Source organism: Apostichopus japonicus, chromosome 16 (assembly GCF_037975245.1).
Source record: "Apostichopus japonicus isolate 1M-3 chromosome 16, ASM3797524v1, whole genome shotgun sequence".
In the NCBI taxonomy this organism is placed as follows: Eukaryota; Metazoa; Echinodermata; class Holothuroidea; order Aspidochirotida; family Stichopodidae; genus Apostichopus; species Apostichopus japonicus.
In genome coordinates this window covers 28609236-28624793 of record NC_092576.1, presented here as the reverse complement: position 1 = coordinate 28624793, position 15558 = coordinate 28609236, and the positions used below count along the sequence as shown (strand labels likewise).

Below are 15558 nucleotides of genomic sequence, written 5' to 3'. Positions count from 1 at the left end.
GGCAGTGACAAATATATGGTGTGTACTTAACACTCTATCCCCGCTTTACTTTACGCTTTGTAACGTTGTATTAACAAAGTGCTTCAGTTATGATAAAATTGATCCGTGTCATAAACATATACGACTGCTAATATCAAACAGAAGAAAATTTATGACTCTGCGTTCAAGCAGAATGTACACATTTTGATATCTCAAAATCAACCGGTTTCGGGAAACTATTTTTTATGTCAACTCCCCATATGGAAACGTTGCATTTGCTATTCCGTACTATCAGGCGGGCATTTCAGTACGTGATTCAATGTGTGAATTCCGTGGTACTCGACTTGCCCCTGCAATATAGCGATTGCTTTACTTTGGGGTGTACAGCTTCTCTTAATGGAAAGAGCAACGCTGAGCTACTCCAACTTTCATTAAAGTATGTGAAGACTCGCGCAAAAAGAAACGTCTAATGCCGGTAATCTGACCTAATTTCGAATGAGGTGTAACACCACCATCGATCCCTGATAATACACGCACAGCTTGCTACCGTCGGTAATTAGACACTAGTGCACAGTCAGTGCATACAGCTGCGGTCAATACCCACAGCACAGTGTATGAACGATACAGCGATGGACATCTCAGGTCCAGCTAAAGATAACAAGGTATCACATTTCATTACTGTCTGCATTTTGTAGCGACACGAACAAACGTCACTTGCAAGCAACAGAACGTTAACTTTTGCAGATGGCCGTACGCGGTTTGGGGCAAGTCTTCAATGCCTTTAAGTTTCGTTGTTGGACTGAGTATTTGAAAAAAATATGTATTTTTCATTTAATTTATTTATTTACTTTTTTTTCTATCACAACATAAATATGACATATGGCAAGAAGGAGATAAGAAACAAAACTTGTGAAAGGAAGTGTACTAAAACACCTTATAAGGCTTGTCGGGTATAGTGACATTCCCTGAAAAAATACAGAACTTTATAATAAGAAAAGAGAACCAAAGAACAAAACAAACAAAACTACCCCTTCCTCTCCCCTCCCCCAGTTTCATTTCGCAGTTCCAGTACATGTTGATGAAGTGCTTTTGTAAGCTTTTTCTAAAAGCAACTAAAGAAGGCTTCGCCTTTAAGTGAAAGGTAGGGGATTCCAAAGTGCGATGGCCCGATGATGTAAGCTATTTTTAGAGAAATTGTTGTGACATTGTCTTGGGTGTAGGTAATCAGCTTGCCTAGCATTGTGAGCGTGGATGACAATGAGGACATTGAGACTGACCTGATCAGTAAGCTTCAGTTAATTCAAAGACTGAAATAACACGTTTGTGTGATCCCTCGGGTGAGAGAGAGTAATTTGTCTGATCGCTCTTTTCTGTAAAATAGTTAGCTTGCGTAACAAATGATTACTTGTGCCAGACCAAATGATACAACATTAAGTCAAGTATGTTTGCTAAAGAGACCTTAGGAACGTTCTAAGTTTTGACAAGATGCCTACGCCTTTTGCAACAAGAGAGGAAATATGGCTAATGTGCTCACGCCAAGTGAGCTTGGAAATCTTTAAGAACACCTAAGAATTTTAAAAAATCAACCTTTTGCAGTGGTTTACCATTGACATCAATATCACAGTTAGCCATAACACTATTTGCATTGAAGACAATATACTTTGTTTATCAATATTAAGGGGAAGCTTATTTGCTGCAAACCAATCTGTGAAAGTACATAAATCATTAGGAACGGTTTATATATAATATAGTTTGTCAATGGAGAATTCCCTCAACCACCTCAACCAACAAACCTCCACGTTTTTCTCTTACAAACCCTCTTACTTGGCCATTACGAATATTATTGGTTCTAGATTATATATTTTGTAAGCTTTACATTCATGTGAAAACTGTGCTGATTGGTTCAGAAATTTTATCGGACTCACCTGATATTTTCTTTTACGTAAATTAAGTCACACATCTAGTAGCTGTCTAATCGCTTATGCATATGCAACAAAGATCACGTGACCACGTTCTTTGTTCTAAGAAGGCAACATTCCGCAATAAAAATATAATTTGTATGGTTATGCTGACTAGAACGATGTACGGTACTCTGTTGTGGGGAATATCGAAACTTCACTACGATACACACACTACGAACATGAACATCTAAGATATGCCATGAACGTTTGATTTCATGGCAATTAAATTTACTAAATATTGTTTGTGATTATGTACAAAATTAGTTGTCTTAGCAGCATACAACTTCAATTGGCCATCCCCACCCACCACCACCACCACTTCCCAAAAAACCTACTTATGGAAATGGCATTTAACACTACTTTTAATTGTTGCAACGCTACATGTTTAATTCTAGGACCAGTTGTGTTGAGTTCATCACGGGATTTTGTTGTAAGACATATCTAGAGTGGAGGTGCAATATCTATGAGACGATTGTCGGATGTAATGCATAGACCAAGATGAATTGCTCTTTCGTTTATTCAAGAAGTTAGGACATACACACAGGATCAACCATATTGTTAGCCTTACTCTTCCTCGAGAGTTGTTGGGACGAATATGCGTTATAATGTAAAAGTCCTTTCAAAATTCACAAACATTTCATGATCAAGTAACCGAAACAAGTGAAAAGCTTCATCTTTTATTTCTTCTTAAGATTGTGTGGTACCTTTGAGAGAATGTGTCAGATCAGCATCAGTGGGTTTACAAACATGTGCACACTTATGTTTGTTTCCGCATCTTTAGGACGTACGCATGCTCCGTATAGAATACGAGCAGTGGCGTAACCCTCATTCATATGTCTTGCCTCCCTCCCGCTCCCTCTGTTTCTCGCAACCTGCGAACTGTGCTGTATCTCGCAACCTGCGAACTGTGCTGTATCTCGCAACCTGCGAACTTGGCTGTATCTCACAACCTGCGAACTGGGCTGCATTTCCCAACCTGCGAACTGGGCTGTACCTCGCAACCGTTCGATAAAATTCAGCAGGCAATGCGCCGAAGCGACCAAAAAGCCAATAAAGTGATCGAAAAGTGATATTGAATCTGTACAAGTCTTCTGTGAGGCCCCACCTGGACTACTGTATACCTGTATGGAAGCCATACTTGAAGAAAGACATTGGTTTATTGGAAGGTGTTCAGTGTAGAATTACAAAATATCAGGAATGAGGGTCAAATCCTATGAGGAGAGAATTACAATATTGGGCCTGATCAAGATAGAGCAACGTCATATTCGTCAGGATCTCATAACATTTTATAATATTACACAAGGAAAGTTACCCATCAGTATAGAAAACCATGTGGAGTTTGTAAATGATAGAAGAACCAGGGGAAATTCCAAGAACATTTGACCAAAAAGAGCGAGACTAGAAGTTAAAAGAAACTCCTACTTTAACAGAATATAGTTAGAGTCCGAATAATCAACACATTCAACAACGGACTTAGGAAATGTGGGATTTTAAGGGTCATTAGACCTCCTATCCCGAAGCGCCGTTCTGTCGAGAGCCTCATCGGAGACGACACGAGAGGGTGGCCATCCAGGTAAATCCAGGTAAATCCAAGTAAAACCTGCAAACTGTGCTATATCTCGCAACTTGCGAAATGGGCTGTATATGTCGCAACCTGCGAACTGTGCTGTATCTCGCAACCCGCGAACTGGGCTGCATGTCGCAACCTGCGAAATTGGGCTGTATTAAATCTCAAGGTCGTTGCGACTTAAACAGAAGCCCAGTCAAAATTCGTCTTAACTAAACATATTCACAAACTAGGGAGATGGTCGAGCTTCGGCCTCAGGTTTCTTTTAAGTATTTGTATGTCTATCTTTCCCAAATACTGAATTGAATTCTGAGTAAGAATAATGCGGCAGCCATTTAACTGTTATGGTAACACCACAAGTTATGCTTACAACACTTTAGTATTATCTATGGTCTCGATAGACTAAAAAATCTTTAACGTTTGTTAAATTCACTTCACTGACATGGTCAATCAAGCAATCAGATATTAACGGTTTATTCGTAGCTTTCAGATTCCTAGATTATTTTGACGTTTTATCTTAACACATGAAAGCATAACAACAAATGAAACCATTATCCAGTAAAATGTCTGGGATCGTTCCATTGCGTCACCAGGCAGAACCAGGAAATACAATTACAGCTCCTTGATACACAAATATACGAAGCCTCACCCAATCACATTCAATTAAACACATGGGCTGTATTGAAGTTAAAGATTGCAACTTAGCGCTGACCGACTACTTTTAGAACTTTCGCTCTTCTACCTGACACAAACAACAATCAATTCGTTTTAAGATGCAGCTTGCATAGCTGAGCGCGGTGACCCCCGTTTAGAGTTTTTGATGTCGGCCGAAACGCGTGTACGCAGGAAGTGGGTTCTTTATATCTTGGAATATTTTTTGCACTCGGCGCTGGGAAATGCGGTGCGTTTCCTCTGATCTAAAAAAAAGGTTAACTAACAAACAAACGACGCAAGAGCGCCCGACAAATTTTGAACTCTGGAGCCTGAGACGGGGATATCAAAGTAACAAAGTTACATAACTCGAGCTCAGTGCCTTAACAAAATAACAACTTAACAAAAAGTAATTTGCAGACTTTTAGACCAAATTTCTGTAACAATATATTACGTTATTTTAGCACCGCACTTGTGAACTCGCCCATACTGAGAGTCGATCGTTACAACAGGCCTAACCAAAATATTGTTTCCGACGACTGTACAGACTTAAGCCGATTAATATGACGTAACCGGTGGACTATGGCGCTGGACAGACTGTTTTGTAGTGGCTGAATGCCTGAAGCCTAAATCGATGGTACATTAGATACAAATCATAATTATAGTAAATCATAGTCAATGTTCTAGCTGAACCTGTACTTTTGAAAGAACAGTCGAGATGAAACTGAGAACTTCAGTCAAAACAATTGAAAGGATGAAAAACTGAACCCAATTGTCAAAATTCTATCGCTTTAAGCTTTTTTGATTTTTTAAGTTTATTCAAATTCTAAATTTGATAAGAAATTTACTGAGAAAAGGGATCATCCAATTGTAAAGGAATACAAGCTTTTGCAGTCAAGATCTGCTGTGCTGTAAGCACATGTACTGTGTGTTGCATGTATGTACTGTAAACAGTATGAGAACTGAGCACACATGGTTATCAGCTAATAGCACAGTAACTTTCTCTACAGTTCACATTTTAGTTGGACTTTCAACAATTTACCGGATGGAACTCAGGAATAACCTGTTCTGATGAGGTAAAGAAACAGTTATAACAGTAACGTTACCATGGTTACAATTGTTTGGGAATGCGGCACACTGCCGTGAAATACCTAAAATCACCGAGCCAGTCGCGCGCGAAACTTGCCCCCCCCCCCATCTGCCCCTTCCAGATGAAAAAGTCTGATTGCGTCACTGAATACGATGAAACAACTGAAATGACAGTCATGGATGCGTGGGAAATATAATGTAGTATTCAGATATGTGTTCAAGTTGGTGTGAATAGATCTAATATGGTAAATGTTGTCTCTTGAAACAATGCAGATGCAATCTACAAATAACGGCAACAGAAACATTTTTCAAGCATAGATGTAATTTATTTCTGATCAAGTTGTAACAAAATATTTTAAATACATTATTCTAAATAGGTTATAACTCAAGTGACATCGTATAATGAAATACCTACTACACGTTAAGGGTGGTCTTAATTTATTTATTATTGGTATGCATCCCCTCTGGTAAGCTGGGCCACAACTTCATCAATCAAGACTACGAGGCAAACACACACACGCACATTTACATATAAATATTCAGAGCTGCAAACATCTTGAAACAACTATTTATCCCCGGCCAAATGGCAGATAGTTGTCCACACATATACAATCTAATGGTATCAATTTAATTTTGTTTTTGAAAACTGGAAATTGACCTCTGCAAACCACATATTAAGTTTGACCAATTGTAAAGCAATACGATTGAGATCGCGAAAATGCTCTAATGCAAGAATTATCGTAGGCCTATGCGATACCAACGGTATGAAGCATGGACAAAATTCACATCGCACCAACATCTTCGGTATTTTTTTGTCAGATGGATACATCTCATTCTCTTCGTTCACTCATTGGTATTCCCTCCATTCCATACTTCTATTTGTTAATTTATACTCTCTCCTTGATATAATTTACGAACATTAACAGTGCCTATAGAACTATGATCAACATTGATCACACTTTCGACCAAGAGTAGGCTCATTCAGAATTGAGTAAATCCATGCAATGTTGACCTCAAAGTGTCACCCCAGTCTAACTTAAACAAACATGTAAGCATAATTGTTTACTGCTATATAGGCCATTAGTAAGTTGGACAATGGTTTAAGGTCTTTTTATCTCTTTATCACATACTTATTTATTCGTGTTATGTTCTACAATAGATCTCTCACAAATGTTATATATTCAGACATCGGAAAGAAGAATCACTTGAATCTTTAGATAAATCTCGTAAAACTCTCATATACATAAAGCTTTACGCAAAAATAAACAGCAAGACAACGACAACAAAGTATAGAGTAAACGTTGTAAAAGAAAAGCCAATTGAGTAAAATAGAGGATTATCATATATGGTACGACCAAAGCTGATATCATGTTACTTTGAAGCGAATTGCTGTTTTATACTATGTAAGGAATCTTGGCAATGTAGATTGATTTTGAAGTTATACTTCATGCTTAAGATGCATAGTACTTCATAAGGCGGTAAGCCGATTCCGGTTACCTATTACAAAACTGAATTAAAATATTACGATATTGTGTCATGATAAATGAGGAAACTACAAGCTCAAAAGACATCCCCAAAAAAGAACTTGAAAAGAAGAATGTAATTCATATAATCGTCATTAATAGTTTTTGTATGCAAGTGATTTCCAAGGCATTTTCGATTGCGTTAGTCATTACCATCTCAGGTTAGCAGTAAAACAGAAGGTTATGGTAATAGTTGGGAAGAAATACTTTTACGCTGATTACAAGACGAATGAACAACTCTATATTCATAAAAGAGAAATGCGATTTCAGCCTCTCAAAATTAACTGTACATCTCACTAGCATACTATTAGAAACTTTACTAACAAAATGGAATAGTATTTAGATATTCAAAATTCTTATTCTTATCATATTGAGTCATCATCATCTGAATTTGACAAAAGCTCCTTTTCTTCGCATGAAGCAAGCTCTTTTAGGAACTGAACGCGATCTTTCCAACCTGCTTCTGCTGCATCTGTCTCGCTTGATATCATGTTTTGAAGAAACTGTTTTACGGTGGTGTCAGCTGATGCAAGAGACAACCTGTTAATTCGCTCAATGCAGTCTCTGATGGTTTCGACCTGGGCATATATTTTTGTTTTTTTATTTTCGTTTCTCTCTTGCAGTTGCTTTATATCATCATACTTTTCTGATTTTAGTCTCTCTTCCAATGCTGCATTGGTAATTATTCGTGTACTTACTTTTCGTTCGTACTTAAAGTTTTTCTTAAAATGATAACCAAGCCTACAACGAGATTCGCATTTTTCACATCCACGAACCACGGAGAGAAAGCTAAATGAAGAGCAGCTCGAAACCGATCTTGCAGAACACGGATAACAACACGTTCGTTCACATTGCATACAAACAATTGCCATTTTACCATCAGGAAGGTTGGTTCTTACTGTCTCTTCGTATGTTTCTTCATATTGATAGACTAACTGGTTATTTCCATTGATCTTGAGGAGTAACGCATTCTCTTTAGCTTGTAACGCTTTGTATGAGAAAACCTTGCTTTTCAGTAACTTTGGAAAATGAGATAAGAACTTCTTGAGCTGTTCCCTTTCTGTTCCTACTCTCCTGGTCAGTTCTAGGCTTACATTTGGACATACTGACAAAACATTTGTAAATGAAATTAAACTGTTCCATCCCATCGTCCATTGGGATTCCAGTGCCATATAATTGTTGGCACCTTTCTCTAAATACAAATGTTTATTGTTAAAAAAAAATAGATCTATAAATTTAAAACCAAACTCTTTGGCATTATCTTTGAACTTCTCATTGTTTTTCACTAAGGCATGTGTTCCAAAAAGGCATATGATATTTGCCACATCTTTGCCAAAGAGGTTTTTGACCAAGCTCGTTATATATGTTTCTCTTACTGTGTTCCTCAAATCTGATACCTTTTTGACAAAGACTATCATATTTAAATGGTCAATTTCATTCGTAAAGAATCCTCGTATTTGATTCATTATTTCTTCGTCTCTCGTTTTACCATTGGTATCGCCCAACCCAGGGGTGTCGATGATTGTAATATTACAATTAATTTTATATCTATGTTCGTGAAAGGTGTAAACCGAAATCCACTTTGTTTGACTTCCTCCGTACGATTTATTCTTTTCCTCATCAACCAGTGGTAATTTATAGCGAAAATCATCTTTCCATTTGACCCCTAAAAGATAATTCACGAGGGCGTTTATCAACGTTGTCTTTCCAGCACCAGTCTCACCAACAAGCAGCACTACTTTGTTATCGCGTGTTTCAGAACATGCACCGATGTCACACTTTCTCACTTTCAGATCTGAATTTTCTATTGGCTCACGGCTGTAGTTGAGTTCATATATTGCTGGTGTTCCTTGTTTCAGCAAAGACGCATTGATGTTAGTCCCGTCAACTTGTTTGACACTTGGATTATCTGTCAAAATAAAAATAAAAATATATAATTAATATAAAAATCAACATTTCATTAAATATTACTGTGTATGGCATTAGAGTCAACAAATATTAAAAAGTGCATGAGATACGAACAATACTTTATTTAGCTTTAATTATCAAACACTTTTTTACATTATCTTAATTACATTAAAATGTTTTATTTTTTCTGAGTGAGAGTGACTTCAAAATTTTCTATTGGCTTACGGCTGTCGTTGAGTTCATGTATGGCTGGTGTTTCTTGTTCTAGCAAAGACGCATTGATGTTAGTACCGTCAACTTGTTTGACACCTGGATTATCTGTCAAAATAAATAGAAAAAGAAAAGAATAGAAGAAAAATAGATAATTAATTTGAAAATCAACATGTCATTAAATATGACCGTATCTGGCATTAGGGTCAACAAATATTAAAAGTGCATGAGATACAAACAAAACTATATTTAGCTTTAATTACCAACCGTTTGTTGATATTATCTTAACTGAATTCAAATGTTTTGCTGAGTGAGAGTGAGTTCCTGTTTTTGTTTACTATTTCTGCGCACGCTAGACGTGTGTTTTATGATTTTTAATAATACATATTCATCCGAGGGTAGCAATATCATAGGGGGAGGGGTGGTGCAGGTGAGAGGTATAAATGTGTTAGGGCGGAAGACACGTGGCTCTGATTTGCAAAAGCCAATTGCAACTTACGGTAAACGTCACAAAGGGAAACCTTTTTGAATTCTTTAAGTGTAGTTTCACTTTGCAAAATATCACAATAAAATGCGTATAATGTAGTTTGGGGGAAGATTATGTTGCTTATGTCAATATTCATTTGCAAGGAATATACCAATAAATTATCATTCTAAATCGTTTGTTGTGTTCGTTATCAAGACACAGGTCAGAGTGACAGAATATGTAAATACCTGTCGGCATGAACTAGTCAGGCTCGCTTGAAAGTCCACCTGTTTCAGTAGACATAACTGTAGTAGTTTGTGCTTTACAGTCGAACATTTGATGATTTAAATGCATTACATGTCATTGATTGATTGAGATATACGGTACTTTGCTATAATTGCTATAATTTGAGATATACGGATCTTTGCAATTTGATATTAATGTAATCTCTCAGTTGCTATACCAACTTATCACCTGCAGCCCACCAATTTTAGTTATTTTTTTAAAAGAAATATGTAATAAAAAAAATCTGTCTTGACTCAACAATTCACTTTACAATATCGATCGTAATCTTATATGACATGTGCTACATGTTACTTTGCATAGTGATTACAAGTTCAATTTACTAAGACAAATATATTTATACGTTTGCTGCAAGAAATCGAAGAATATAAACTATAAATAACCAGTAATTTAGTTAGGTTAGTTAAGTCAGTTTCGTCTTAGGAAAAGACCAAACAAATGTATGGCTAGACGTCTGGTATACAAGCCCAACATAAACCAATGAAGCAATGAAGCGTCTCACCTGACGTCGGTGCTCGTTTGTATTCCCCACATTGTTTCTCTATGAATGGAAACAGAATGAATATGTATGTGTTCCATTTGGTACACAGTGTATGTTGTTTTATCATTTTAGTGATTATATTTTTGTTTGTATTTTGATCAAAAGCACATTGAATAAAAAGATAAACAGAAGTAAACCAGACATGGATAATTTTGTTCAAACTATGCGAATGTCATTAAAATTTTAAAAGCCCCCCCCCCCCCCGCCCGCATTGCATCAGCTACTATTCCCTGTCATTCAGTTACTTCTGCGTTCGTGTAACTGTGTTTTTAAGTTATATTCGTGAGAGGAAGTCGCCCGACTGCCTCTTACTAGGTGATATTCTTTGCAATGAAGTTGTTCAATGCTCAATACAAACATTTGCATCTCTACAAAGTGAAATAAATCTAATATTTTAAAAGGTATGTAATGCATAGTATGATTTTACCCAAATTATACATCGTAGTATTATATATGGAATTACCTCGCTTGATCAATACTACGATTATCATTATAACTAGAACAATCACTACTATCACTAAAGGTAGGATTATTACTGTCCAATTCTTATCATTTTTACGATCTGTTCCAATCGATTCTGCAAGAAAAGAAAAGAAAATGAAAATGATATTTTGGGGGGAAATATATGTTGCATTTGATATTAACTGTCTCGTGGTACTCCTAGTACTCCTAAAACTGCATTTCTCGTTAGTGCTTGAATACAGTAATTTTTCGTGTGTGCTTCAGTTCCAAAGTATATGTGAAGTTCATGATATTGAAGAGGTTGCAACTTTTTAAAGTATCGTAATTTCTACTGTTTGTAAATTGACCTTCTAACGACCTCAATGATAAACTACGTACATAGTATAATGGAATGACTGTACATTTTGCCATGTTGGTTTAAACATTGGATCATTATTCTACACATTGAAGATGTCTAGCACAAAGCTGATGCATTTACATATTGTGATCGATACGTGACATAATTTTGCTTTAACAAGTGACTAGATACCACTGCTTCCTTGTGAAGTACTTCGGTTAAGCTGCCATCAAGTCCCAAGGTGGAACTATGATGACTCACTGATTTCGAAGACTGGTAGGTTATACAATATGCCCGATGTATAAAGCCCTAAATAGATCAATTTGAAATCGAACCACTCTGCAGTTAAGTTAGAGACATCGAAAGTTTCATGAGATTTCCAGTTTGATAGTGAACTGTGAATTTATAATATCTACTTACACTGACAGGCTGTGGAAAACAACGGAAAATGAACTCACCAGAGACTGAAACGTTGTAAAGTGTCATTCCTTCATATACCCCATCGCCGAAGAAACAAACGTAAATGCCGTTGTACTCTACGGAACTTCCTGGTATGTCCAGAGACGTACTGTTTAGTAAAGTGTATTCGCTGGATTCAATCATTGCATATCCGGAAGATCCGTGAGCAAGGACTTTGTATTCAAAAGCGCTGATTTGCTTTTTCCAAACAAAAAATACAAGTTCATCATCAGAGCAAGGCAATATTACAGATTCATTCTCGGAATGACGCAGAACGACTGCTTCCGATAATATGACTTCTGGTTGATTTATTTCAAGTAAGATAAAAGCATCCTTGATTGAACTGAAAGGTTGATTTACCTCCGTATCACAGACTAGTGGCGCAAAAGTGTTTTTTTCCAATCCCGACTGATCAACTGCTATCAAAGTAGTAAACACTCCTTGGTTTTCGACTACCTTGGCTTCAAAAGAAATGTTTTGCTTTCCATGGACAGTTTGTAACTTCCATGCCAAAGTCAAGGGTGGGCGAGTGGCATTGGCGGAACAGGTCACTGTGAAATTGTGCTGTGGATGGTTGTAACAATATCTACTTTCATGGCACCACTGAATGGAGGGATACGATAGTGATGGATGAACTGTAAAAGTCAAAGTTAGAAGTGTCACAGCACTGACATAATTTAAGAAAGTAACAACAGTATAGCTTATTTCTTACAAAGAAAAATATTGTTCTATTATAGTATCACATTTAACGTGAAAGAATTGATCTATTTTTACAAATATAGTATCTAAAACGTTGTATGTTTTCTTCGTTATTTCTTAGATGGTATTTTTGTGTGTTGAAACATGTTGGTAATAACGTTTGGCTTGTTAGATACCTTGAGAATTGCCCAGAAGTACAAGTGAATGGTTTGCTTACATATCTTATGAGCACTCTATCGTAGAAATACAATCACACATGAGTACAAGTTTTAACTGATGCATGTCGTTACAATATTGAGTAATATTGAGCTCTGCTTAAATGTGACTTTATTTTGTTTCTTAAAACGTCATGTTTCCAACGACATTCTTAATACATCAGCTACGGGCTGGATGAACTAATTTGTGCGACTATGCAATTTACTCCATGCACTGATTGACATTAATGTCACATTTTAATCAGCTGAAAGGACCTTTATGCATTCAATTAACAAATCTCTTTCATAAAACTTGGTTTGGTTTCAAGTGCTTCAAGTGGCTGATAAAAGACACATATCGGAATACAAGAAATAGAAACAAATGCAGTGAATGGCACACACAAATATGTACCACGCTCATATGACTTTATTCCCTAGCTGACGATTTGTCCAACCAAGGCTCATCTTGCCAGAAGGCTTTTTCATGCGAGGCTTTGTTTGGTGTTTAGTGACACATTCTAGTATATGGCACGCATAAATTTCTTAGACGTACCTGTTACCACAACTTTGACATTGTTTGTGATTGTGAAGGTCTCCCTGTTCTGCAATTGAACAACGGTGAAAACGCGATCATGGTCTAATGAGACATTCTTTATTATAAGAGAACCGTTGGCATGAATGTCAAACTCCCCTGACAAATATCCTTCTCCGGTTTTCACTCCTTCATCTAAGTATAAAAATGGACTTTCCGTGACATCCGTCGTGTCATACCAGTAAATCCCATAGGAATCTTCTTCAAATGAGCATTCCAGTGTAACCGTTTCTCCCAGTTCTGCGTATTGCAATGGTGTACACATAGGTTCCATGGCGCCTGAGTAAGAGAAGGTGCAATGGCTAAGTATGCATACATTGAATACGTTCACAGATTGGGATAAATTCCATTGAAATTAGGACACTTTTTTCCTGTACTTTGAGAAGAACTATACCCACATGATGTAGAGGGAAGATCTTACTGTATGGAGAAGATGTATATACGAATAATTTGTAGCAATTAAGCAAATGTGAAGTAACCAAGTTCAATGTCGACGTAACCGAATATTGGTATCTTATTGGTTGCTTATATGTGATGAAAACAACACGAAAATGTACAGAATTAAAAGGATTACTCAATTTAATAAAAACAATTTAATAAAAAGGTGATTCATTTTTAATTACGGACTTCTCCTCTTTTCGACCAACTTTTTAAACATTTTGGTCTCGGAAGGCTTTCTGCCGCTTTTTACACAACCAATCAACCCGGGCTCACATAAACATATTGATAATACAGGGAGGTGATCATTTTGCAAAGACACAGAGCCGCATGCTTTTGTTATATTTCTCAAAAAGTAATGTCTTCTTCATAACAAGAATAATTGTTACCTACCATTTTTGTCGCACATTAATAGTTGCCCGAACGGAACTTGTATTACTTTAAGTAATGGTGGATGAAGGGGCAGAGTTTTTAAGCTTCTTAACCATGTTGAAGCTTTTTTATCACTAAGCATAACTTTAGATCGTATCGTCAATGTATATTTTTTAATTTATCAGTTAATTATTGATACCTTGGTCTTCCATATTTAACATATTACGTCTTGTGATCTTGTCTGTAATTCACTGTCTTTTCAGAGTAGTAATAATTGGTATACATTACGTACCAATTATAACATAGTAAATACTTATAAAGTACAAATAAACTAGCACTACATTAAATGCCGATTAAAATGATAAAAAAGAGGACGGAGGTTTGTGGTTCAAACAAGAAAAATCATTTTCAGAGATCGATAGTTTCACCGATTTAAACAAGGGGACGGCGTAGAGAAACGTCCTTACATTTACTTATGTCAAGCAACATAAACCAAGTGTTTTGCCAAGTTGTCAGAAGTAATGTTAATTGTACCACACTGCAATTATATATTACATATTAGTCTTTAACTTCATGGCAACATTATGTAGAAAAGTAGCAAACTTGTAGTCTCGAAGTAGTAGTTAATGTATCATGGTTGTTTGTGACGTGTTAACAGCATTTTTCTGAACTGAAGAAAGTAATATAGAAAGAAATCAAGTTACCACAAATCAGCAGCGAACATAATGTAGCTGCAACGAGTGTTAGGACAGTCATCGTCTTATGTTCTTCCTGTCGTAAGTAATATGATAAAGTAATCCCGGATATATTTTTGAAACGTCCCTTTGTATACAACAATCCAACCGTCCTCACTTCAGGTATGTTAATGGTAAGCGTACCATTTCTCGAACGTTCTGAACAAAGCAATCCATATCAATACTTAAATGTTTGTTCAATCGCTCAGTTGGAATTTGATCCATAAGTCGATAGTCCGCTTCTGTGCAGTTATAGTTTCGCTTTGCGTTTGTTGAACGTGTTATAGCTTGGCGCCAAACGACATACCAAAATTATAATATGTAAACACTTTGTCTGATGTTATGAATTTCTTAATATAGTTCGCTAATCACGAGACCAATGATAAACTCTTGGAATGAGGTCATGATTCTGTATAATATTGTACCGGGACTCAATTTTATGGCAACGTCTTGACTGTCGTGTTCAAAAACGACGTGAATAGTTTCGTTCATAGGAATATATATAGGCCTCTACACATCAGCTAAAATCCGTGTACTATGTAACGTTTCTCGACATATGACGAAGACCACCACAGCCCTAACAAATGATATAATGTTCATTAATACAAATAATAACCAGTTCAGGTCTTAGTTCGTAACATACCTTTTCTTAGATTTAACTATTCCCATTGGAAAACTTCTTACTTTATAATAGACTCCAATACAATTAAACAACCAACTGAGAGCCCAAACTATGTTGCTCCATCCATTCCATTGCACCGATATATATTCTTCAGTATGTAAGGAGGTGTGCGGTGGAGAGCACGCACGAAAACAGTATTTTATATTTCTCCATGTTTGCTTGTTGACGCCATGTATTGGAACAAAAATCAGAAATCGAGATCAACAGAGCAGTGGGTTATGATTATGCACCGGAAGAAAAGAATATAAACAACAATAATTAAAGAAGAATACAGAATTTACATATCCCAGAAACAAAACATTTCCATCGCCTAAACCAATTTTGAAAGGAAACATGCAATAGACATCATTATGACATATTAAAATATAAACGGCATTATTGTTAATCCAAT

The 15558-nt window shown here is 36.4% G+C and overlaps 1 protein-coding gene across 2 annotated transcripts; it reads right to left on the bottom strand.

Annotated features, from left to right (window-relative positions):
* Positions 1–5643: 5643 nt before the first annotated feature.
* LOC139983135 (uncharacterized) lies at positions 5644–14956 on the bottom strand. Of its 2 annotated transcripts, none has more exons than XM_071996510.1 (7): positions 14456–14956; positions 13121–13220; positions 11456–12091; positions 10662–10775; positions 10160–10198; positions 8904–8996; positions 5644–8679 (listed from the first exon to the last, which is right to left on the bottom strand). In XM_071996510.1, the coding sequence occupies exons 2-7, from the start codon at positions 13131–13133 to the stop codon at positions 7136–7138; spliced, it is 2439 nt and encodes an 812-aa protein (XP_071852611.1). In that variant the 5' UTR covers positions 13134–13220; positions 14456–14956; the 3' UTR covers positions 5644–7135. The 2 variants fall into 2 exon arrangements, with proteins under 2 accessions (XP_071852611.1, XP_071852610.1); XM_071996509.1 differs by having other exon boundaries at positions 5649–8679; positions 12903–13220; positions 14456–14903.
* Positions 14957–15558: the final 602 nt, after the last annotated feature.

Excerpts from the sequence above, each read along its gene's own strand:
- LOC139983135 (XM_071996509.1), bottom strand. The coding sequence starts at position 14,507 with ATGACTGTCCTAACACTCGTTGCAGCTACATTATGTTCGCTGCTGATT. Across the intron at positions 13,221-14,455 it reads ATGTTCGCTGCTGATTTGTG|GCGCCATGGAACCTATGTGT; the intron begins GTAACTTGATTT and ends TCTCTTACTCAG. Across the intron at positions 8,997-10,159 it reads CAAACGAGCACCGACGTCAG|ATAATCCAGGTGTCAAACAA; the intron begins GTGAGACGCTTC and ends TTATTTTGACAG.